The sequence below is a fragment of the Microcaecilia unicolor genome, chromosome 3 (assembly GCF_901765095.1).
Source record: "Microcaecilia unicolor chromosome 3, aMicUni1.1, whole genome shotgun sequence".
In the NCBI taxonomy this organism is placed as follows: Eukaryota; Metazoa; Chordata; class Amphibia; order Gymnophiona; family Siphonopidae; genus Microcaecilia; species Microcaecilia unicolor.
Genome location: NC_044033.1, coordinates 354,885,832 through 354,912,578, shown reverse-complemented (window position 1 = coordinate 354,912,578; position 26,747 = coordinate 354,885,832). Strand labels below are relative to the sequence as shown.

At 46.3% G+C, this 26,747-nt stretch overlaps 1 protein-coding gene across 1 annotated transcript in view; it reads left to right on the top strand.

Moving 5' to 3' along the window:
* IL20RA (interleukin 20 receptor subunit alpha) overlaps positions 1-26,086 on the top strand; it is a 53,777-nt gene extending 27,691 nt beyond the window's left edge. Inside the window, exon 5 of the mRNA XM_030198518.1 lies at positions 25,207-26,086. Within this exon, the coding sequence (XP_030054378.1) occupies positions 25,207-26,031 (825 nt within the window). The 3' untranslated portion in view covers positions 26,032-26,086. The remainder of the gene's footprint in view (positions 1-25,206) is intronic.
* The last annotated feature ends 661 nt before the right edge of the window (positions 26,087-26,747 follow it).

The following is a 26,747-nucleotide window of genomic DNA, read 5'->3' as shown; positions in this document are numbered from 1 at the left end:
TTAGTGAGGATGATAAAATAAGGGTTCTGAACAAGTGAACAAGAGTTAGGAGTTAAAAGCAGCATCAAAAAGGTGGGCTTTTAGCTTAAATTTGAAGACGGCCAGAGATGGAGCTTGACGTACTGGCTCAGGAAGTCTATTCCAGGCGTAAGGTGCAGCAAGATAAAAGGAACGGAGTCTGGAGTTAGCAGTGGAGGAGAAGGATGCAGATAAGAGAGATTTACCCAGTGAATGGAGTTCCCGGGAAGGAATGTAGGGAGAGATGAGAGTGGAGAGGTACTGAGGAGCTGCAGAGTGAATGCACTTATAGGTCAATAAGAGGAGTTTGAACTCTATGTGCAAACGGATAGGAAGCCAGTGAAGTGACTTGAGGAGAGGGCTAATATGAATACTGGTTCATTTCTTGGAGTTAACTGCTTACTTACCTGGGAGGTATCCTAGTTTGGGTCCGGAAATTTGTTGGACATGCAAGTTTATAGAATGGGTAGGATGGTACACAGAAAAAAAAAAGGAAACAAATATTTTCTGGTTGCTGATCCCTAGTTACCATGACAATCAGCACTAAGAGCTGTTCTATAAAGGGCATGTGCCGTTTATAGAATAGTGCTTAGGGCCAGATTCTATATATGACGCTTAAAAAGTTCATGCAGAAAACATTTCCATCTAAGCATATTCTATAAGCAGAGCCTAGATTTAGGCGCAATATATAGAATATGCTTAATCGATATTCTAGTGCCTAAAACTATGTGCATCCATTTACACCAATGAAAAAGTGGCGTAAATCCCAGCGCGTAGATTTAGGCACAGAGGGCCATATTCTATAACAGCACACATACATTTTGGAACGCACATAACATGTGCCTTTTTGCTTGCACACTTTAAAAGTTAGGCGCAATGTGTTACAAAATATGTTTAGGGAGTTGTGCATGTAAATTCTAATTATTGCCAATTAGTGCTCATTATTGCTTGTTAACTGCTGTTAACAATGCTGATTGGCTTGTTAATCCAATTAAGTTACGCATGTTAAAGAATACGCTTGGATTTCAGCATGTAACACTAGCCACGCTATATAGAATCTGGAGGTTAGCACCTATTTTTTTTCCAGTGCCAATTTTTGATCGTCATTTACTGAATCTGGTCCATAAGGTGTATCTGCAAGGGGGTGTAGACATGAGCAGTGCCTGGGTGGGATTTTCATTTATGCACGTAACTTATAGAATATGTCAACATTTGCACCTGGCCATAGACCAGGCAAAGAGATGGGAATGGGTAGTTTCTGCAACTACATTCAAAGCGGTTTACATAGTATATACAGGCACTTATTTGTTCCTGGGGCAAAGGAGGATTAAGTGACTTGCCCAAAGTGGAAATCAAACCCAGTTCCCCAGGATCAAAGTCCGCTGAACTAAGGACTAGGCTACTCCTCCAAAGCCTCTCGGTTACTGTTCTCAATTGCTTGACAGCCACAGTCAATTCCCTAGTTGTTGCTTTCACTCACACCCACTTCATTTTTGTGTGGCAAAATTCTCACATTCTTTTCTCCTTCTACCACTACTAAAGTTTCTCCTCCTCAGACCATTTGATCAACAAAGTAAGTAGCTCCTCATATGATAATGCTTCCAGTTCTTTTGTTCTTCCTTTTGCCTCCCTTCTCACGCCATCATCTGTCAACTCGATTATTAGCTGTTCCCATAGAACCTTCTCTACATAAGTTACAGTGGTCGGTTTTCAGCACAGTGCTGGTGAATAAATGCAAACTTCCACTCTATTATGTAATGGTATCTAGGTGTCCAGATGTCATTATATAATAGCACTTATCGCCCAGCATTTTACCTGTATTGTGGAGAATTCAATAAAGAATGCTGAAACTGAGACACCAAAAAACTGTGGCACTAAGCACTATCCTTTAAAGGGCAAGCACCTTATATAGAATAACGGTTGGGCATGGATCCCGCATCTAACTTTTCAGTGCTGGACTTACCCCTACTGAAACCAGGTGTAAATGCCGGTGCTCAAGTTAGGCGCACTTAGGCCGAATTCTATAATTCTTTAAGCAACGTTTTGGGACACCCCTGATATACCCCTGGCCACACCCATTTTCAGATATGCATTAGAAAAGTTGGGTGCCAATTCTTATAGAATAGCATGAAATCAGATGCATGCACAACTTCTAATCAAAACCAACGAACTGCAAATAAAATTTGGCACAATCTTTACACCAACTAATTCAAATCAGGAAAAACATTTTTTATTTCTGTTCCCCTATATACAAGATCTACCTCTTATGGAAACCTAATATATAACTGTACACTACTAAATAAATCACAAAATATAATGATGTAAAATGGTGCTCAGGGGAAAAAGGCTAATTCTGAGCACCATTGTATATCATTATTTTTTGTGATTTTTTTTTAGTAGTGTACAGTTATATATTAGGTTCCCATAAGAGGTAGATACAGTCCTTATAACAGCCATAGAGCTAATGCAAATGCACACACCTAGATTGTTAAAGGGAAAGGGGACGGGGATGACATTTGATATACCACCTTTCTGTGGTATGCATAATATATTCAGGTACTTATTTTGGATCTGAGGCAATGGAGGGTTAAGTGACTTGCCCAGAATCACTACTACTACTACTACTACTTATCATTTCTATAGCGCTACTAGACATACGCAGCACTGTACATTTGAATATGAAGAGACAGTCCCTGCTCGACAGAACTTACAATCTAATTAGGACAGACAAATAGGACAAATAAGAGATATGGGAATTACTGAGGTGGGAATCACAAAGATCTGCAGCAGGAACCAGACCCAGTTCCCCTGGTTTTCAGGCCACTGCACTAAACATTATGCTACTCCTAATCAAGAAAGTAGCTACAGGGGAGCCTCGGGAGCCATGCCTCCCCAATCTTGGCTCAGGACCCCCAGGTCGGATGCACGGGCAAACAACGTGGTATCTCTCTACCTTTTCCTCTCCCCATTTGGCCTGGTATCTCTCTTCCTTCCCCCATGCAGCCTGGCATCTCCCTTCCCTCCATCTACCCACAGTCTGGTATTTCCCCTTTTTCCCTGTCACCTGGCACTGCAGTCTTTCGACTATTCCAGTAGCATCGCAGATCAAAACAGCCTCATTGTCTGCTGTTCTGGAACTCTTCTTCCTGCATAGGCAGGATGATGTAGAGGGAAAGCATCTGGGGCCAGCAAGTGACAAGCTTGCTTTGATCTGCTACGCTGCTGGAATGGTCAGAAGACTGCAGCGCCAGAAGGCAGGGAGAGAAGGGGATAATGCCAGACCATAGGTGGGTGGAGGGAAGGGATGAAGATGTTGGGCTCTGTGGGTGGGAAGAGAATGCATTCGCAGGGGGGAAGTGCGAGGGGGGTATAGATATGGATAATGCACCGAGGGGCGGGAAGAAAAAAGTGCCGGGGAGTGGGGATGGGAAGAGAGAGTTGGAATGAGGGCATGGGGAAGAAAAGTGGAGAAAGATGTTGAATCCACAGAGGGAGAGGGAGAGAGGGGTAGAGAGAAGATGGACCTGCAGAGGGAGGATGGAGAGAGAGAGAGAGAGAGATGGGGAAGGGGCAGGGGAGAGATGCGGGCCTTAGAGTGGGAGATGCAGAAGATACAAAAGGGAGAAGCTGAACACAGTGAGGCATAGGAACACAGGAAGAGGGACAGTGACATAGGGATATGGACAGAAGAATTATCAAAACAGTCAAGAGATCCTGGAAAGAACAGAAGATGGATGGTACTTGGGGGAGGGGAGAAGGGGAACAGAGCAGAAGATGGATGGGACTTTGGGAGGCAGAACAGAACAGATGGCTAGGACAGGGGTAGGAAAATAGAGTAGAAGATGACTGGGACTTGTTGATTAAGTGGGAGAGTGCTGGGGAGCAGAGCAGGAATTTTGAATAGGAGAAATGGAGTGAGAATTTTGAGTTGATAGTGAGTACTTGGCAATTGATAGGTACGAGTGTGTGTATGTTGATGGGCTGGGAGAATGAATGATGGTATCAAATAAAGGCTAAGAGAGAGGGGATGAAGTGTGGGAAAAGGTTGACCTGGAAGAATGGAGAAAGGATGAGAGGCATTGGAAAGGGATAAGGGCACTGGGGAGGGATATAAGAGGAAGAGGATAGGTTTCTGAAGGGGTTGAGTGAGGGCAGAAATATAGCTAAAAAGATGGTGAAAGAGAAGCAATAGGAGATGAGGTACAGGGTAAGAAGAATGGTCTGGAGGCAAGAGAAGGAATGAGAGTGAGGGATGGAGCTGGGGCTGGTGAGGTGATGAGAGGCAATGGAAGGTAGATGAGGTCTGAGAGAGTGAGTACAGAGGATGGAAATGGGGGACTAGGAAGCAGGTGAAAGATAGGGAGGGATAGGAGATGGGGGAAGAAGAGAGAGGGGGCAATAGGAGTGCTGGAGAGGGGATGAGAGAGAAAACAGTAGGTAGATGAGTTGTGAAAATGAAGAGATTAATGACTAGAGGTTGAGAGAAAAGTAGAATGACAGAAACTGAATGGGCAAATATAAATGCAGAGGAGTGAGAAGTGAAAAAAACTCACATAAAATCAGAGCTGGACAGAAATAGAGAAGGAAAGGACAAAGACAAAGGACAGAAAAGAAATGGAAAGGCAAACCTGGAAAAGAATTTAGGAGAAGACTGACACAAGGAAAGTAGAAAGACTTGGACCAGCCCAATTAGGAAAAATAAAATGCCCAAACAACAAAGGGGGAGAGAAGAGGATATAGTGGGCACGGGGTGGGGGAGGGTGGAGGATTAAGGTGACTGAATAGAGATGCTGAATCAGGATGTGGGAATGAGAGAGAAAGTACTAGAATGGGAATGAGGGAAGATGCTGGCTTGGAGAATGGGGAAAGAGAGATTATGCTAGATCAGGTAGGGAGAAAAAAGGGATATTGGAGGATGCTGGACATGGGGTGAGTAGGAAGACAGGGGAGATGCTGGGCATGGGGGGAATAAAAAAACAATGAGGGGTGCTGTACATTAGATAGGGATGGGGACAGAGAGGGTAATGCTGGAGATGGGAGGAGCAGGGATATAGGAGAGATGCTGATGTAGAAGGGGGAGAGGGATGCTGGATACAAGGGGGAGTAGGGTGACAGTGAGACATGCTGGATGGAGGGGTCAAGAGAAAGATAGAGAAGGCACTGGTCAGAGGAGTGAAAATAGAGAGCAGGTGCTGTGCAGAAGGGAGGAGAGAGAAAGAGGTGCTGGAAGAAAGAGGAGAGTTAGCAAAAACTGGGCAATAATAGGATGACGAAAGAGGGGGCTGGGGTGAGGAGATGAAAAGCTGTAAATAGATGTGAAAAAAAAGAAGATTGAAGACTGAATAGTAAGAATGAAGTCTGAGCAGATAGGCAGAAAAATAAATGAAGGAATACTGAAAGTCAAAGATGGATAAGGCAGAGGAAGTGAAGAAGACAGGAAGAGAGAAGAAGTGGCTGATGGACTGGAGATCTTGTAAAGAGAGTTAAGAAAAGAAAGAGGAAAGCAGAAACTAGAGACTTGGACAAACATGATTGTGGAAAAAAACAAAACAACCAGGCAAGAAATTTAGTGAATGGAAAATGTCAATTTTACAGTAAATTTACACAGCTTTCTTTATATTTTACAGAGTGTAGAGTGCTGTTTCTCTTTCTCTCACGTTGCACTGCCTGCAGAGCAGGGGCGTATCTGCGTGGGGCCACAGGGGCCTGGGCCCCCACAGATTTCGCCCTGGATCCCCTACCGCCAACCCTCCCCTGCCGTCGCCTGGGCTACCTTTCCTGGCGGGGGACCCCAACCCCCGCCAGCCGAGCCGAGGTCTTAAGTTGTTCTTCGTCCTCCGTGTCCAACCATGCTGTTCAAAGGAGCTGCTTCTGAATCTAGTTTCGGAGTCTGACGTCGCTGCATGTTGTACGTGTGCACGTACAACGTGCAGCAACGTCAGACTCCAAAACTAGATTCAGAGAAGCAGCTCCTTTGAACAGCATGGTCGGACACGGAGGACGAAGAACAACTTAAGGCCTCAGCTCGGCTGGCGGGGGTTGGGGTCCCCCGCCAGCTGAAGGAATATTTTTAAAGGCAGGAGGAAGCGGACCTCGGCTGGCGTGGGTTGGGGGTCCCCCGCCAGCAAAGGTAGGTGACGGCGACAGGGGGGGGTCGGCAGTGGTGGCCAGGGGGGCGGCGGCGGGGGGGGGGGCTATAATGTGCCCCCTCACTCTGGCTCTGGCCCCCCCTACTGCCGAACTTCAGATATGCCCCTGCTGTAGAGTGTGGCTTCTTGGGGTTTAAATTTAATTTTTGTCTACGTATTTTTATTTTAACTTTGTCCTCATTTACTCTGTACCTGGCAAAGATCTAGTTGTGTTGTCTTTGTGACTGAGGCCAGATACTCTGTTTACATAGTTTCTATTTCAGCATCTCTAATAATTCATCTTGTTCAGTTTCCCAGGCATATTGATGTTCTAGGTCCGACTGCAATATTTACTGTATTGTGTTTTCCTAGGTTGTGTTACTTCTGTACGTTACTGCTGTTATGGTAAAGCAGATTAGCTCTATAGGTCTTGAGTGATTTTTGTAGGCTTTGTATTGCAGGTACTTCACAATATGCTTGTGACTGGAAAGGGTCTATATTTTTACAGAGATTATCCCAAAAATCAACTGTTTTGTATGGTGAGTTCCTAGGGAAATGCTCTTTTCCTGCTTTGAATCCATTCAAGGAGGAGTTATGGGGGTTGGATGCAAAATATATGTTTAAATTAACAGCTTGGTAGTTCAGTAGGCAGTGTTAGGGGTCAATATTTTTTACTAGGAAAAAAGGCCCGTTTCTGAACGCAATGAAACGGGCGCTAGCAAGGTTCTGTAATGGTAATTTTGTTTTTAAGGGAACTGTTAGGAGAGAGTATGTGTGAGAGAGAGAGAGCGTGCGAGTGAGTATGAGTGAGTGTGTGATTGAGTCAGAGCCAGAGTGTGTGTCTGTCTGTCTGAGTGAGTGTAGTGTGTCCTGTCCCCTGGCGTCCCCTCCTGTCCACTGGCGTCCCCTCCTGTCCACATCAAGCAATCTGTTCTCTCCCCCTGGTCTCCCCTCCTCTCCATATGTCTCTGTATGTTTCCTTTCACCCATATAGAGTATCCCCCTCCCTGTCTCTCTGCCCTCTGAGTTGTAGGCCCTCCTCCCTGTCCCCTGTGAGTTGTAGGCGTCCCCTCCCTCCCTTCCTCCCTTTCTCTCCCCCCGTCTCCCTCTGTGGCCTTTGATTTTCAGGGCCCCTCCCTCCCTCTGTGTCCTCTGATTTCCAGGCCCCCCTCCCTCCATCCCTCCGAGAACAGCACCCCCTCCCCCCCAGGTCGGTGGTCGCTCACTCCCCCCCCCCCCCACCCCGAGGTAACCACTCACCGCAGTCCCTCAATGTTTGCAGAACCCCGGCAACTGCAGCCCCTCCCACCCACCCAAACACACAAACACAGGGTCATGGGGCACTCACTCCCCCCCCCCCAGGGCCATGGCTCACTTGCCCCCCCCCCGGAGGCCGCCACTCACCCCCCGAGGTTGATGGAGGCAGCGCTTTAAAGTAATGCCAGCTGAGAGGAAGAGAAGCACAGTACAGCAGCCTCGCGTTCAGCTTTCCCCTTCTCTCTCTGCCGGGGTTCTATGAACTCTGAGGGAGTGTGGTGAGCGGCAATCTTGGTCCGCCTCCGCGCCTGTGCCTTGTCCGTTTCGCCCTCCGACGTTGAGGCTGTCTGCCTGCCTCCCTCCCTCCGTCCCACGTTGTTCCTGGTTCGCTCCGTGTCGGGATGCTCTTTTTTTTTCTTGCTCCGCCTCTGCGCCTGTGCCTTGTCCGTTTCGCCCCTCGAGTGTCATTGCTCCACCCTCGACATCATCACGTTGTGATGCGAGGGCGGGGCAGACACTCATGGGCACACCGGATATCTAAACCGCCTCAAACGTCCGGCTGGAGGCTTCATTAGAACGTTGGAGGTACCTTTTATATATAGAGATGGTAGATTTCTTAGGATATATATTTAAACTGGTACTTCAAAGGTATTTACCTGTTTTATTAATACAGTTTAATAAGGTGTTTATATTTGTTATAAAGCAAGTTGAAAGATATGCATCAGTGGAGTAATTACAGTGGTGGAAATAAGTATTTGATCCCTTGCTGATTTTGTAAGTTTGCCCACTGACAAAGACATGAGCAGCCCATAATTGAAGGGTAGGTTATTGGTAACAGTGAGAGATAGCACATCACAAATTAAATCCGGAAAATCACATTGTGGAAAGTATATGAATTTATTTGCATTCTGCAGAGGGAAATAAGTATTTAATCCCTCTGGCAAACAAGACCTAATACTTGGTGGCAAAACCCTTGTTGGCAAGCACAGCGGTCAGACGTCTTCTGTAGTTGATGATGAGGTTTGCACACATGTCAGGAGGAATTTTGGTCCACTCCTCTTTGCAGATCATCTCTAAATCATTAAGAGTTCTGGGCTGTCGCTTGGCAACTCGCAGCTTCAGCTCCCTCCATAAGTTTTCAATGGGATTAAGGTCTGGTGACTGGCTAGGCCACTCCATGACCCTAATGTGCTTCTTCCTGAGCCACTCCTTTGTTGCCTTGGCTGTATGTTTTGGGTCATTGTCGTGCTGGAAGACCCAGCCACGACCCATTTTTAAGGCCCTGGCGGAGGGAAGGAGGTTGTCACTCAGAATTGTACGGTACATGGCCCCATCCATTCTCCCATTGATGCGGTGAAGTAGTCCTGTGCCCTTAGCAGAGAAACACCCCCAAAACATAACATTTCCACCTCCATGCTTGACAGTGGGGACGGTGTTCTTTGGGTCATAGGCAGCATTTCTCTTCCTCCAAACACGGCGAGTTGAGTTCATGCCAAAGAGCTCAATTTTTGTCTCATCTGACCACAGCACCTTCTCCCAATCACTCTCGGCATCATCCAGGTGTTCACTGGCAAACTTCAGACGGGCCGTCACATGTGCCTTCCGGAGCAGGGGGACCTTGCGGGCACTGCAGGATTGCAATCCGTTATGTCGTAATGTGTTACCAATGGTTTTCGTGGTGACAGTGGTCCCAGCTGCCTTGAGATCATTGACAAGTTCCCCCCTTGTAGTTGTAGGCTGATTTCTAACCTTCCTCATGATCAAGGATACCCCACGAGGTGAGATTTTGCGTGGAGCCCCAGATCTTTGTCGATTGACAGTCATTTTGTACTTCTTCCATTTTCTTACTATGGCACCAACAGTTGTCTCCTTCTCGCCCAGCGTCTTACTGATGGTTTTGTAGCCCATTCCAGCCTTGTGCAGGTGTATGATCTTGTCCCTGACATCCTTAGACAGCTCCTTGCTCTTGGCCATTTTGTAGAGGTTAGAGTCTGACTGATTCACTGAGTCTGTGGACAGGTGTCTTTCATACAGGTGACCATTGCCGACAGCTGTCTGTCATGCAGGTAACGAGTTGATTTGGAGCATCTACCTGGTCTGTAGGGGCCAGATCTCTTACTGGTTGGTGGGGGATCAAATACTTATTTCCCTCTGCAGAATGCAAATAAATTCATATTTGTGATGTGCTATCTCTCACTGTTACCAATAACCTACCCTTCAATTATGGGCTGCTCATGTCTTTGTCAGTGGGCAAACTTACAAAATCAGCAAGGGATCAAATACTTATTTCCACCACTGTATTTTGCAGGATACTATGATGTGTGTTGAGATGTTGACCAGACTCAAGTCTACCATAACGGCAAAGTTTAAGTTATGGGATAATGTGACTATATTTTAAAAAGTCAGTGTTTCCAAAGGTTTCATAAGTGTACATGGGGTTTATGTTGATGGAGGACAACTGTTGGGCAGACTGCTTACTCAGAAATCCATCATCAAGTGCACTCTAAGGCATTACTTATGAGTATACCAAGCACTACTCACACCTATATGCCTAGTGCCCCTCATGTTAAGTTTGGGCCCCCCCCTAAAATGTCAGGTCTGGCTACACCACTGCTCCTAATATATGGTACTCGGAAAAAAGGGAACCCCTATATTTGTCATCTAACTTTGCTGTTTAACTGTGTAAGAAGAAGTCTACAGAGCAAGAAAGGGTTTGTGACATCATGTGGAGGTGTGGCCTAGTGGTTAGAGTACTGCTCTTGAAATCCAGAGGTGGCCAGTTCAAATCCCACTTCTGCTTCTTGTGATTTTGGGCAAGTCACTTAACCCTCCATTGCCTCAGGTAGAAACTTAGATTGTGAGCCTTCCTGGGACAGAGAAATATCCAGTGTACCTGAATGTAACTCACCTTGAGCTACTACTGAAAAAGGTGTGAGCAAAATCCAAATAAATAAAATAAAAGTAATTTAAGCACAGTTGGGTAATTTGTATTAAAATAAACATCAAGCAGTACTTTGCATAATTTACCACCAGAATTCATGGCTTACTTACTTTTTCTAGTTCAAAAAGTGGCTCATACATTTTACCTCATAACATAGATTCCTTGTCATCAAGCAGATGCAGCCATTACAGATGGGTTGTATCCATCAACCAGCAGAGGGAGATAGAGAGCACACTTTTTTCAGTGCCTCATACCAGCTTGCTCCACTGCCTCTCCTTCAGTAATCTCTATCTCCCCTAGCAGAGTGGTTGTAGCATCTTCGAGCTCCATCAAAAATCTGCCTGGAGGTGGCTCCTGGCTTGCCAGTTGTTAGCCGGGGTGTTGGAGGCTATAGCAGCTTCACTTTAAAGGCACATAGGTTCGCCCTTTCCCTGCCTTACCCATACCTCCGTGGATGTGGACATATTGCTTAGCTTTCCCTGTCCTTCCCCACCAACAGTGGATGCAGGCACATAGGTTCGCCCTTTCCCTGCCTTTCCCACTCACCTGAGCCTCTGGAGTTCTATTTACCTCTGCTTTCCTCACAGCGTTAAAAAAAAAAAAAAAAAAGGAGCAGAGGTTTTTTCATTGCCTTTTCTGTGGGACCGGAGCTGTGATACTCGGTCCAGTGAGGTAAGAGTGTTTTCTGACTCCTCCGGCGTGGGCCCACGATCGGGACGATTTTGGCGTGAACCGCCATTTTGAATTTTACGCCGTTTTCGGCGATGGCTGCAGAGAATGTAAAGCGCTGTTCCAAGTGTGGCAAGCGCAGATCAGCAGCGGGGCTCTGTAAATCGGGCTGTACAGACGTTAGAGCCGGCCCGAGCATGGCGAGCGACGATTCTTCGCAATCTGAGCTGGCAGCGGACACCATTTTGAATTTACCACATGGCGCGACCTCCGCTGAGACGGAGAGTCCTGAGCCCGGGGGAGGCCTCGGAGTGAGGCTGATATGAGAGCTACTGTCCTCGGCAGAGATCTGAGTGCCCAGGGTGAGTTTTTCTCCCCTGATTTTGTCTTATTAATGCATAAAGCATACATGCTTAAAAGAGCTCTCCCACAAAGCCCTGCAGGGGCCTCTTCTAATGCCCCCCCTCCCCCTCCAGTGGATTCTAGCCTGGGTATGCCCTCTGAGGCGTTATTCCCTGATAATTGACAGAATATGAAGCGCAGAAGGGCTCATTCCCCTTCAGAGAGTACTGCACCTCCATTCCCCCCCCCCCCCCCGTGGTCGGGCTGTGAGGATTCGGAGGACTCTGGCAGGCCTTCATGGTCTGAGGAGCCAGAGTCTGGTGCAGAAGTGACACAGGATCTAGACGATCCCGCTGCGGTGAGGATTTTCCACCGTGATGAGCTGCCAGCGCTTATTTCTGATACCCTGCAGGCTCTCTCTATTGAGGACCCTGACAGTGGCTCAGCCTCCTCTGTGAATCCTAGGATGGCTAGTACCAAAAAGCCTGCTTGAGCCTTTCCTTTGCATGACTCCATCCAAGAGCTTATTTCGGCTCAATGGGCTGACCCCGAGGGACTGTTGAAAGTTTCCAGGGCTATGGGGCAATTATACCCTCTGAGTGAGGAGCATATGGCTCGCTTTGCTATGCCTAAAGTGGATGCCCTAGTCACAGCTGTGACAAAGAGAACTACCCTCCCTGTTGAAGGAGGTGTTGCCCTGAAGGATATTCAAGACTGTAGACTGGAATCAGCACTTAAACGGTCATTTGAACTTGCAGGTCTCACTATTCGGGCGTCTGCATGCAGTTGTTATGCTGCTAGAGCCTGCCTGGCTTGGTTGCAACAGGCAGTGGAACAGCCCGGTGATGGAGCGGAGCCCTTTTCAGATGTGGCTCCGCGGATGGAGTCGGCCTTGTCCTTTCTTGCTGACGCCCTTTATGATATTGTCAGAGCTTCGGCTAAACACATGGCAGTAGCAGTGGCGGCTCGCCGTCTTCTTTGGCTACGGCATTGGGCGGCGGACATGGCCTCTAAGCAAAGGTTGGTGAAGTTGCCCTTTCAAGGCCTTCTCCTGTTTGGTGAGGAGTTGGAGAAAATTGTGAAGGGCCTGGGTGAGGCTTAACCCCAGCGCTTGCCCGAAGATAGGCCTCGGCCTTCCTCTAAGGGTGCGGCGGTCCACTCCTCTTACAGACCTCGCTTCCGTGAAGCTCGAAGGTACCGCCCGGGGCGTTCTGCTGGGTTCACTTCTCGTGCCTGTTTTCAGCAGAGGAACTCCTTTCGCTCGGACAAACGTTCCGCAGCCGCTGGCTCAAGGCCTGGAGTTCAGGGGCGACCCTCTCAATGATGGTGCGCCGGCCCTCTCCTCGAGTCCTGTCATTGGAGGACGTCTTTCTCTCTTTGCCGAGGAGTGGGCCAACATTTCCTCAGATCAGTGTGTCTTGGACCTGATCAGAGACGGTTACAGAATAGAATTCCACGCCCCTGTAAGAGACGTGTTTGTGGAGTCCCGATGCGGTTCTGCCGCCAAACGGGCGTCGGTAGAGGAGACTTTGCAAGGTCTGATTCAGATAGGGGCCGTGTCCCCGGTACCTCCCGCCGAACACGGCTGCAGCCGCTACTCCATCTACTTTGTGGTGCCGCGAAAAGGAGGGTCTTTTCGCCCTATTCTGGACTTAAAAGAATTAAACAAGTCCCTGAGAGTGCGGCATTTTCACATGGAAACCCTGCACTCCGTCATTGAGGCGGTACAGCCAGGAGAGTTTCTCACGTCTCTGGACCTGAAAGAAGCTTACTTGCACATTCCAATTTGGCCCCCGCACCAGACGTTTCTGAGGTTTGCAGTGATGGGAAAGCATTTCCAGTACCGGGCCTTGCCTTTTGGCATCGCCACAGCTCCCCGCACCTTTTCGAAGGTTATGGTGGTAGTAGCTGCCTTTCTAAGGCGAGAGGGTATTCGGGTTCACCCGTACCTGGACGACTGGCTAATTTGAGCAAACTCTGCTGCAGAGAGTCAGCATGTCATAGCCAGAGTGGTCTCAGTACTTCAATCTCTGGGCTGGGTCGTCAATTTGGCCAAATGTCACCTGACCCCCCTCGCAGTCTCTAGAATATTTGGGGGCCAGGTTCGACAGCCTCGGGGTACATGTACCTACCCGAGCAAAGGCGGTGCAAGCTTCAGAATCAGGTTCGTCTGCTCCTGAGGATGCCCCGCCCATGAGCTTGGGACATTGTCCAGCTGCTTGGATCGATGACTGCCACCATGGAACTGGTGCCCTGGGCGAGAGCGCACCTGAGACCTCTACAGTATGCTCTACTTCAAGGATGGTCTCCAGTATCTCAGGATTATCAATGCAGACTCTCTTGGCTCCCTGCGGCCCGACTCAGCATGGAGTGGTGGCTCTCAGACAGCATGCTGCGGCGAGGAATGCCGCTGGCGCTCCCCGATTGGTGCCTAGTGGTGACAGATGCCAGCCTGAAAGGCTGGGGCGCACATTGCAAGGGGAAGCATGCCCAGGGTCTATGGACACCCGAGGAGTCGGAGTGGTCCATCAACCGCCTAGAGTTGAAAGCGGTGTTTCAGGCGCTTCTGGCCTTTCAAGTGACCCTGGAAGGATTGGCTGTCAGAGTGATGTCGGACAACACGACAGCAGTGGCCTACATAAATCGACAAGGCGGCACTCAGTGCAGAGCTCTAGCCGCGCAGGCCGAACAAATTTGCCACTGGGCCGAGCTGCATCTACAGTTTCTGTTGGCAGCTCACATTGCAGGTCAGAGCAACGTGCAAGCCGATTATCTAAGCAGGCATCAGATCGATCCAGCAGAGTGGGAACTTGCAGACGAAGTATTCCTGCAGATATGTGCCAAGTGGGGCAAGCCCGTGATGGATCTAATGGCGACAAGCACCAATGCCAAAGTCCCGTGCTTCTTCAGCAGACGGAGAGATCCTCGCTCAGCGGGGTTGGATGCCTTCGATCAACCCTGGCCTCCGGGCCTACTGTATGTGTTCCCTCCGTGGCCCTTGATAGGGCGAGTGCTCCTGCGGATTCGGCTGCATCCAGGAGAAGTGGTTCTCGTCGCCCCAGATTGGCCCAGGAGGCCTTGGTATGCGGACCTCCGACAGATGCTCGTAGAGGATCCCCTTCAGTTACCTCTGGTTCCCAACCTGTTGTCACAGGGTCCGGTGACCATGGAGGACGCCGGCCGATTTGGTCTTATGGCCTGGCGATTGAGAGGGCGCAATTGAGAGACAAAGGCTATTCCAATATAGTAATTACCACTCTCTCCTGCAAGCCCGCAAGCATTCCACTTCCGTGGCTTATGCCAGGATTTGGCGCCAGTTTGAAGTCTGGTGTGCTTCTAAAGAGATCACACCCCTGCGGGCTCCTGTCTCGCCGATTCTGGACTTTTTGCAGGATGGTGTACAAAAAGGCTTGGCCTATAATTCCCTGCGGGTGCAAGTGGCAGCGTTGGCCTCCCTGCGTGACAAGGTTGAAGGCGTGTCTTTAGCTGCTCATCCAGATGTGGCACGGTTTCTTAGAGGGGTGCTTTGGCTCCGTCCTCCCGTGCGTGCACCTTGTCTAGCTTGGATCCTGGGGCTAGTGCTGAAAGCCCTTCAGGGTGCTTCCTTTGAACCGCTTCGGCGTGCTTCAGAGACAGATTTGACACTGAAAGCCATCTTTTTAGTGGCCATTACTTCGGTGAGACGGGTGTCAGAGCTCCAGGCGCTGTCCTGTAGAGACCCTTTTCTGCAATTTTCAGAGTCCGGGGTCACGGTTCGGACCGTGCCTTCCTTCTTGCCTAAGGTGGTTTTAGCGTTTCACCTAAACCAACCTATTTTATTGCCCTCCTTTGTCAAGGAGGAATTTCCAGAATCTTTTGGGCAATTGCACCTGTTGGACGTGCGCAGGACTCTGCTGCAGTATCTGCGAGTTACTAACTCTTTCAGGACCTCTGATCATCTGTTTGTTTTGCTATCAGGTCCTCACAGAGGGTCTCCAGCGTCTAAAGCCACTATTGCCCGCTGGCTCAAAGAATCTATCTTTTCAGCTTATTTGCTTGCCGGCCGGCCTCCGCCTGATGCCTTTAAGGCGCATTCCACTAGAGGAATTTCCTCTTCTTGGGCTGAAACTGGAGCACTCTCTCTTCAAGAGATTTGTAGTGCAGCAACATGGGCTTCTAAGCTCTCTTTTGCCCGACATTACAGGCTGGATGTGGCTGCCAGGAGGGACGCACATTTTGGAGCGCAAGTGCTGGCGCGTGGTCTGGCTTGTTCCCACCCTATCTAGGGATTGCTTTGATACATCCCATCTGTAATGGCTGCATCTGCTTGATGACAAGGAAGGGAAAATTAGGTTCTTACCGTGATAATTTTTTTTCCTTTAGTCATAGCAGATGCAACCATGATCCCTCCCTGTCTGATTACTATCTGCTGTAAATCTATTTCAGGTTCTGTTCATGTTTCCTGGAGATTCCGTCCTTGGGAGAAAGTCGGAAACAGTCTTCAGGATTCTTGTTCAATTAAAGGAGGATGACTTAATTCCCTCCAGTTTCATGTTTTGGAGGATGAGTTTATTCCCTCCGGGAGGATGAGTTTATTCCCTCCAGTTATGTCTCAGTGGAGGATGAGTTTATGCCCTCCAGGAGGATGTTTCATTCCCTCCATCCTGAGTTAATGCCCTTTGTTGTAGGGCCATCGTTCGCTGTGAGGAAAGCTCATGTTATTCCCATTGCGGTTTGCTATACTGCTTTGGAAGCTTCAATTACTGAAGGAGAGGCAGTGGAGCAAGCTGGTATGAGGCACTGAAAAAAGTGTGCTCTCTATCTCCCTCTGCTGGTTGATGGACACAACCCATCTGTAATGGCTGCATCTGCTATGACTAAAGGAAAGAAAATTATCACGGTAAGAACCTAATTTTCCCTTACTGTGCATCTATTAAAGTCAAATTTTCAGAAAATATGCAGAAAGGTATTGAAAAAAAGGCAACAATAATCCACGTTACCATACTCTAATGACCTGGCCACATATCTTGTAAAATTCGAGACTCAGAAACTGGAATGACTCATAAGAGTTGTCCAGTGTACATTTAGTAAAAAGTTATGTGATCTTTTTTGATTCATAACAAACATGGAGCTACTCCTGCAAACTAAAATGATAAGGTTAATTTCAGTGACAGAATTTGTTGAAAATGTCCTCCTCGAGCAGACACATAAGCATGAAGACATATATGCCAATGTCGTATTACAGCATCATTCATGGGCTGGTCAAGTTCTTCCCATGCAGTTACTATCCTTCCAACATTCTATTGTACCAGCCTATTTAACCCCACCCCCTTCAAATGTCCGATTCTTTGTTGGAAATTCAGCATAAGACACTTCACACCATAAAGATTAGTTTGTCACAATAACTTAATAGCAACCCTGTCTTCTTCAGTAAACACCATTTTCACAATTAGTATAAACAATGACATCACAGTGATATCACTTTTGCACAGTAGAAAAAAGTAAGTAAGCAGTGAGTCCTGGTGATCAATTATTCAAAGTGTTGTTTGACATTCATTTTGGTACAAATTACCCTGTTTGACTTCATAGTTACAAATTTGTAAGGACCCATGTCCTATCATTTAGGGTCAGAGACTGCATCGACTCCCTTACACATTAGTTGACTTTTAAAATTATGAGAAAACATCAAGATTTGACGTGATAGGAGCCCAGATGCCAGGGTTTGATTAGGTCTGTGTTATGCAGTCTGCCTCCTGGGAATCTAACAGAAGCCAGTAACTCTTTTCACACCAACCACCAAAAACCACCAGAACTGAATCATTGTGGCTTTAAAACAGTATCGTAGCCAGATATAATATTCTGGTTGGGCCTGAGCCCAAACTGGGTGGGCATACAATCCCCTCGCCCATTTTTTCTGCTTCTGCCTCGCAAACAATCTCCCCTCCCCCCCCCCCCCCCCCCGCACACGTGTGCCTCTTGCCCGTGCCCCACACCACCAACCCCAAAGAATAAAATAAATACCTGAGCTGGCGGGAGATCCCCAAGCCCCGTCAGCTGAATATGTCCGCCGGTGGCCAGAACAAGTGATTTTCCTACCTGCTACAGCTGGCGGCACTTTCCACCCGTTGCCGCCGTGCTGGCCTCTCTGATACTTCACATACGGTTTTTCAGGCATGTGCAAAAAACAAGCATGCGTATGAGGTGCGGGGAGTTGGTACTGCGGCAACGGGTGGAAAGCGCCGCCAGCCAAAGCAGGTAGGAAAATCACTTGTTCTGGCTGCCGAAGGACATCTTCAGCATTTGTTCAGTGCAGACAGTTCTAGTCCTGGTTTTATCCCCACTCTACACATGGATTTATCATCCTGCTTTTCTTATAGAAATCAATAATGAGTCTGGAACTTCAAGCTCAGGGTCGGGGTGGGGTGGGGGGAGAGGGATTAAACCCAGAACTGAATCAATAGGCCACCACACTTGGTATGAGTTTGTTAAGCAAAAGGTGAAGGTTCTGCACCCTCACAAAAATCTACTAAATCTCCTAAAGAATTTCTAACCTCTGAATGGCAAATGTTCTGTGAGTCTGAAATGAGGATTCCTGTTTCCCCTCTGTTCTAGCGGAATTTTCACATACAAAATAATTCACTGGAGATAGAGAAGCTAAGCCCCAGTACTATCTACTGTGTTACTGCGAGAACCTATATTCCTGTACCGAACAAACTCAGCGACCCTTCTGAACCTGTGTGTACAAATACTCTGGAAGGTAAGGGGGGGGTGCACAAAATGGAGAGAGGTGAAAACCAATTAAAGCTTTTAAGCATGATGTGAGTCAAATGCAAAGTGAGGTCTGTAGAAACATTACTGTTTTATTTTTTTATTTTTTATTTAACTCACACTTTTCTCAGTAGTTTAAGATGAGTTACAGAGATGCCACATTACCCAGTTCTAGGCTGGAGACTTTTTGGCCAGTCCTGATTTTAAAATTACATCCCAAAGCAGTGTGGGATTGAAAACTGTGCTGCAAGTCCCATAATGCACCCGGATGAGGAGGTCAGAAATTCAGGATTGTCCTAAAATCTCCAGCCTGGAACTGGGTAGCCTGGCCTTTCTGAAGTTGTATTCAGGTACAGAAGGTAGTTTTCTGTCACAATCAACAATGTAGGGATAAGTGACTTGTCCAAGGTCACAAGGAGTGTCTGTGGGATTTGAACCCTGGTCTCCCCAGCTTATTTTACCTCATTGCTTTGACATTTTCTTAGTAAAATGTGAACGCTTTCCTTGAAGATGATGATATAGCCACATAGGGACAATTCTGCAACATGGCACTTCCATTTAGGTGCCCAATAATGCGGGGCGAGAGCCTATTTTCTAGGGACACAGTCATCAAAGTGTCCGTATAGAATACTACTGTACATTTAGTGCCCCAATCTACACCTGCCATTTAGACCTGGCATAAATGAGGCACCTAAGTGTAGCAGGCAACTTATAGTACTCTGGAAGTTGACTGTCTCAATATTTGGCCTGTCTACTGCCCACCCCTGCTCTGTCCATGCCATACAAAAACATACTATGTCATTTTAGCATCTATTTGTAGAATACCACTTGTGTCCAAATGACATTTTCACAGGGAAGTGTACACTTAGGTGACTGAATGTCAGTATTCTGTATATTTAGGTGCACATTTGCCCTCAGATTCTATATAAGGTGTGGGGAGTAGTGCCCGTTAAATTGTGCGTGCGGCCAGTTTACACACACTACTTGATTAAGTAACGACCCATAATTGGGATTTACGCATGCTTCTTTTTAGGCGCATTCTAAAAAGAGGTGTGTGTAAACTCTAAGCGCGTAGTGCGTGTCGGGGGACTTACTTGAATTTCTACACATTGTTATAGAATTTGGGGGAATGTGCCACATTTAGGCATGGGTATTTACACCAGATTTTGAGTGGTATAAGTGGCCGCACCTAAATTTCACATTCCCTGGTCCAATGTGCTATTCTATACACCACGCCTAACTTTAGGCGTATTATATAGAATAGCGCTAGGCACGTTAATTGGACGCGTGTAGAATTTAGATGGCATTTATAGAATCGGGCCCTTGGCGTGTATATGTAAGTGACTTGTTAAAGAATTGCCTTTATAAAGCTGTCATATCTTGTTTTTATGTCGACAGACCATACTGCATTGCTGATGACCAAAGCCATGTTCTGGTACTTTCTTCCTGTCGCTATTGCTGTGTTTCTCATCTCAGCAATGGGCTATGGCATGTACAAGTACATTCACGTCAGCGAGCAGAAGCCCCCCAAAAACCTGGTAGGTAATCTTTGTTTTCCACCAAGCGAACCCCATATTAGGAAATTACTACAAAACTGTAGCTCAGAGTGAATTTCAGAGGCATGCAAATGTGTTCTGACTGATAATCTATAATTTGGCTGAAATGGCCTGTCCTACTGTCTTCATCTTTTAAAAGAAACCCAAGGAAAAAGGCAGGCTGAAAGGTAAAATCCTTCTTTCTCTCCCTCATATTCTGCACTCCTGTAAATGAAAGCTATGATTACTGTTCCCTCTGAACTGAGTGGGAGTCCTCCACTTATAGTCCAGCCAGTGGGTGGTGCTGTTTCACTGTCACATTTTTCAGTAGTGAGGGATAGGCAAGCTCCGCAGGACTCCAAGGAACCTGCCTGTCTCTAGTGACTGAAAACACGATGTTCTAGCACCACCACTCACTGGCAGCAGTTTAGTTGGAGGACTCCCACTCAATTTAGAGGGAACAGTGGTTATGATCATATTGAAACTCTTAATTTACATTCATCAAACATAAACAGAAATATGAATAAATAAAATATCCAAATAGGTAAATGGGAAACAAAAATAGCAGACCAGTCCACTTTACAGAGAAACCAACAAACTACTCAAAATTAGAAACTAAAAAAAGCTAGTCATATACAGGTCATAGCGAGAAACAAAATTACATTAGCCCTATTTATCTGCTAAACTAATCAACAGTAATAATTAGTTTAGCAGGTAATTTCCAACAGTGGCCAATCCAGGTTATAAGTACCTGGCAAGATCCCAAAACAGTACAATACATTTTATGCAATGGATTTTCCCCAAGTCCATCTTAATAATGGCTTATGGACTTTTCTTTTAGGAAGCTATCCAAACCTTTTTTAAACCCCGCAAAGTTAACTGCTTTTACCACATTCTCTTGCAATGAATTCCAGAGTTTAATTACATGTTGAGTGAAGAGGTTTTCTCTGATTTGTTTTATATTTACTACTTTGTAGCTTCATTGCATGCCCCCTAGTCCTAGTATTTTTGGAAAGAGTAAACAAGCGATTCACGTCTACCCGTTCTACTCTACTCATTATTTTATAGACCTCTATCATATCTCCCCTCATATTCCCAAGTGTTATCAGGCCCTTACAAGGAAACTTCAGCACACATAGGTCATTGAGTAATTTCGAGTATTAGCAATCTGCCAACCCTTTCATAAAGAGATCATTAGAAAACTGCAAGTGGATCACAGGACTAAAATGGAGAATTGCATTGAGATTTGGTAATTGGTGATAACAGTTTTGAATGCCTTCACAGTAAGGGACAAAAAAATGCACTTAGTGCTTTTCTATAAACCTCACCTAGTTAGGCATGGTTTATAGAATACACATAAGCACGTCCTCATGACCAAAATTTAGGCATGAGCATTTAGGCCAACTAAAATCAGGTGTAAATGCTCACACCTAATTTAGGCGCAGATCAGACATTGCGTGTAATTTTTAGGAACTCCCATGGCCACATCCCCTTATGAGATCTGCACATTAGAATTTACACACACCACTTTATAGAATACGCTTAGAAAGTTGTGTGCGTAAATTCTAATTAGTGCCGAAAATTGCTTGTTATTGGCCAATTATCGGCACTAATTGGGTTGTTAATTATGCCTGAGAAAGATGAATTCCTTAGGATATATAAAGGGTAATAGTGTAGCTGGATGGCCGCATTTCTGTGCTCCTTGTGGGCGTAAATGCACAGAATACAAGTGCCCACTTGCACAAGTGCCAGCAGGACACCTAAGCGCTATTCTGTAAGGGTCACATAAGTGGCATAATGCACAAATGCAAGCAAGGTGTACATATTAACTCTCCATATAGCATTGAGCAGAGAAAGCTTTTACATAGATATTCTCCTTTTTGATGATTATTTAACCCCCAACGAAGCAAACGCCCACAGAAGGTGATCTCTCCACAGGAGAAACAAAGACAAACGTACAAACAGTGGATCCAAAAAAGTCCTCTCACAGTTGGTGTCTTCCTAAACAAGGTCTTTATTCAAATCAATAAAAACAATCCGACACGAAACGTGTTTTGGCCGTAAAGGCCTGCGTCAGGGGTCTATTGATCTTTGATGCAAAATAACTTGTAAAGCAGATGACTCACAGTCAATTATAAGTTAACAGAGATATCGTGTGCAATACGCTGCTGCAACTATCACTGTCAAACGCAGTGTGCCGGTCGAAAATAAATGTTTCATGTCGGGTTGATTTTATTGATTTGAATAAAGACCTTGTTTAGGAAGACACCAACTGTGAGAGGACTTTTTTGGATCCACTGTTTGTACGTTTGTATTTAACCCCCAACAACAGATACTTGTGGTTAGAACTACTCAAATTGCTGTGACTCCTGATACAGGTGGTTGCGTCAAAACACAGCACCATGTCGAGACCTTCTGAACTTCCACTGTTTGGGGGAATTGTGTTCACACAGACATGTCGATCTAGTTGTTATCATAATCAATTTTGTGTTTGTCATTCCTTGACTCCTAGGTTCCTTTTATTTATTTTTTATTTAGTCATTATTGGTCCTTCCCTACTTCTTTTTCATTTGTACACAAGGGTGGAGCATGGGCAGGACATGGGCATGGCTCTCATTCACGTGCGTAACTTACAGAATACTGTAATTTATACCCATCCCTGCCGTATTTACTTGACCACGGTTACACCATATCCATGGCTGATGTACCTGCGGAAAATAAATGTACAGTGCACCAGTATGTTATACTAGTATCATATAACAGAATCTGGACGTCCAGGTGGCTTTATAGAATAGGCCCTCACGCATGGCATTCGGGTGCCCAATTGTAGGCTCCCATATATAATTGCATCCATCTTTCATTTCGATAATACGGTCGGGGACGCCCAAATCTCAACATTTAGTTCGACCTTAGAGATGGTCGTCCTCAGTTTTTGGCGATAATGGAAACCGAGGACACCTATCTCAAAAACGACCAAATCCAAGCCCTTTGGTCGTGGGAGGAGCCAGCATTCGTAGTGCACTGGTCCCCCTCACATGCCAGGAAACCAACCGGGCACCCTAGGGAGCACTGCAGTGGACTTAAATTGCTCCCAGGTGCATAGCTCCCTTACCTTGGGTGCTGAGCACCCCAAAAACCCACTACCCACAACTGTATAACACTACCATAGCCCTAAGGGGTGAAGGGGGGCACCTAGATGTGGGTACAGTGGGTTTCTGGTGGGTTTTGGAGGGCTCACATTTACCACCACAAGTGTAACAGGTAAGGGGGGGGGATGGCCTGGGTCCGCCTGCCTGAAGTGCACTGCACCCACTAAAACTGCTCCAAGGACCTGCATACTGCTGTCATGGAGCTGGGTATGACATTTGAGGCTGGCATAGAGGCTGGTAAAAAATATTTTTAAAGTTTTTTTTTAGGGTGGGAGGGGGTTAGTGACCACTGAGGGAGTAAAGGGAGGTCATCCCCGATTCCCTCCGGTGGTCATCTGGTCAGTTCGGGCACCTTTTTGAGGCTTGGTCGCAAGAAAAAATGGACCAAGTAAAGTCGGCCAAATGCTCATCAGGGACGCCCTTCTTTTTTCCATTATCAGCCGAGGACGCCCATGTGTTAAGCACGCCCCAGTCCCGCCTTTGCTATGCTTCCGACACGCCCCCATGAACTTTGGTCGTCCCCGCGATGGAAAGCAGTTGAGGACGCCCAAAATCAGCTTTCGATTATGCCGATTTGGGTGACACTGGGAGAAGGAAGCCCATCTCCCGATTTGTGTCGAAAGATGGGCGCCCTTCTCTTTCGAAAATAAGCCTGATAGTGTTCAAAATAAGGTTCCTTCCCCATGGTGCCAAAGACTGTAAATAAGGACTCCAAAGCTTCGAAAAGTGTTTTACGTTTGTGCATGCCCCTTGCCTCCCTGGCTTCCCAAATAATCAGTTGGTGAAATTGATTATGCCAGTGCCAAAATGCAGGCAGCTGAGAGGAAGTCCAGGATTGCAGTATGAATTTTCCTGCCAACAAACACACAACAGGGTACATCCCCCATCCGCACCCTGAAAGGACTTGGAGTAATCCAGCAATAATTGAGCAGGGGTACCCTCAATCCTGCATTGGAAGAGAGAGGCCATATAATCTGCAAACTTTCTCCAAAAATGTTTGGAGGGAAAGGGTCTGTTGCCTCTTTTCTGCTTCCCTATATAGCAGGCCAAGTGCTATGAAGTGGGAAGCCTCAGGCCCTGTGTGGGCTCTGAATCACCACCAGGTTCCAAGTCTAAAGAGAGACTTTTGTCTGTGGGTATCTTTTCTGACAGTCATGTAGCAGGTCAAAGGTAAAGGAGAACTACCCCTAAGCTGTGAGCTACAGGAGCGAACTTCCAACCAGAGGAAGGCTGATGGTGCTTATCTGGACAGGAGAGTCCATGACAACTGATAAGAGTGTGAGAGTGGAGGCTTTTCCCAGGAAGAGAATAGTGAGGAGTCCAGCGGGATGGGACTGAAGCCAAGCTGCAAGGTAGAACCCCATATGGAGCTAACACAGCTGTGAGTAGGGAAGAGGGGAGTTCTCCAGAAGCTGAAGAGGTGTTCCAAATATAAGAGGAGAACCTGTGTGTCTGAAGTGAGTGGGGCATCTAGTGGAAAAAAAGGAAGAGGAAATGAGTTCTTAACGCATCATTTAAGAGAGTATAAATATTGTTGGACTGTCTTCAAGTAAGTTGTTGTTCAGAAAAGTGTAAGCTTCAGTTACACAAAAGGACATTTTGTGGACTTAGTTCTTAAGCAATGCCTCATCGAGGTGTGGTGTGTCATGAAAGTGTGGACCCCAAAAGGGCAATTCTACATGTAGGTGCCTTTATATAGGCAGCTAGAAAGTGCCTGATAGGAGCCTGTTCTACAAAGGAATGTAGGTACCTACTGTCCTGTATAGAATACTAGCATAACATGTAAAATTACACGTATCAGTCGATATTTAGCCTGAGTTGGGCGTTTTTTAAAATGATGAATACCACAGACAGTATTATATAGCCCCAGATATTCAATGCCAGGCCATGTCTAGGCAACATCATTGAATATCCAGGGCTAATCTGTATTGTAATAGCCACCAGAACTTAAGCAGGGCCAGGCTTATATTCCACTGGGTCGGGCATTAGACACCTATGTGGGATCCAGCTGAATATTGGCCAGGAAGTATTTCCGATCATTCCCAATTCCCCCCCCCCCCCCATTCTAATCCTTCCCAGAATATCCTAAACTCCTCCCCTTCCAAATCCCCCTCCCTCCCTCTCCCCCACAGGATCCTCCTTCCCTTCTCAGATCATGGCAGGCTTACCTGCTCGATTCCTGGTGGTCTAGTGGGAAAACGGGCAGGAGTGATGCCCACTCACTTCTGCCTGGTGTGGCTGCCTCCTTAAAATGACTGCCACAACCTCTAGCAGCAGCCTTGCAGTACTTCAAAGTGATCTTTTCTTGAAATGCTGAATTTTCATACCTAAAAAAATCAATTCATTGAGATAGGATCCACCAGCATATTGCAGTCAAGTGTTCTCATAAATTTGCATTTTGCATTCCCTTTCTTCTTCAGGTGTTGCACTTCAGTGATGAGACAGTGTTCATCCCTCAAGAACAAGTTGTAATTAACTTCATCAGTATTAGTGTTAAGGACAATGCTCTGAGCATGCAGAAAAACATGAACTGTAATTTGCAAGATGGCACAATGCAGAACATTGGCATCTCTCCGACTGAAAGCAGCCTTCAAAAGAGGGTGCAGGAAGAAGCATCAGATGTAAACCATTTAGGCTACACATCACAGGCTCAGCAAGAGCCAACATTTAAGATGCAGCAGGATGTGGAATTACCATTACAGACTCCACAAGGACTTCACTGTGCTCCAGTTTCAAATAATGAGTCCATTCAATATGGGCTTATCATGAAGGCGGAGGACTTTTCTTCAGTGCAGGAGCAAACAGAACAGTATTTGAAGGAGATGATGCCTGCTGCAAAAAACCTAGTTCTATATGATTCACCAAATGTTTTATTAAATACTAGCATTGCAGAACTAGAACAAGCACAGTGGCTCCATCTACAAGCGGTAGACGGAAGTCCCTGCTTGGATCTCAACAACATACAGCAAGAAGACAGTGAAGAAGGGGAGGAAGAAGAGTACAGCACAGTGGTGGTGGATTGGGATCCTCAAACAAAACGATTGAATATACCCAATCTTTCTCATTTTGTAAGTGACAGAGAGGAGGAAGAAGAGGCATGCACACAAAGGGACTTTAATGAAGAGGAAGGGCTTTTATCCAAACTGTACAAGAGACAGATTTCCGAGGAATCACCAGAAGATAGCGATGTATATCTTACGCAGTTCAAAGATCAATGGGACCTGCATGTTCAAATGGAAGAGTAGAAATGTGTATTGTAATTGCACAAATTTGGTACAATAGTGTATGATGACCAGACCAGTTGACTTCATTCAAGACAACCAGGATGTTATTTTTATCATTTTACATCATGCTGGGCTTTGTAAATATAATAGCACAGTAAATGACAGAAGAGAAAGACCATCTGGTTTATCTAGAGGTGTATTTTCAAAGCACTTAGACTTACAAAGTTCCATAGGTTACTATGGAACTTTGTAAGTCTAAGTGCTTTGAAAATGAGCCCCCTAGTCTACCAAGATATCCTGCCCTCACTGTCAAAGACACTTCCCAGCTACTGGCCACATATCAGCTCTACCAGCAAGGTGTTTCCTTAAACAGTTACCCAAAAAGATTTTTCACCATATAAATGAAGAGCCACATCATAAATCACTCTATATTCTGTGGTGGAGAAAAACGACCTTAGGGCTAGATTCCATATGTGGCAGCAAAAAAGTCAGTACTGAAAAACCGTGCACTTAGCGTGATTCTATAAACTACGCCTAAAGTTAGGCGTAGTTTATAGAAAATATGCATACATGCTGTTCTTGCACCCATTTATTCCACATAAACCAGGCCTAAATACCTGTGCCTAACTTAGGCACAGATTGAGTGTATTTCATAATAGTGTGCATAGTTTTTTGAAATGCCCACAACCTGCCCATTCCATGGCCTTGCCCCTTTTTCACTATGCATGTTAGAATTT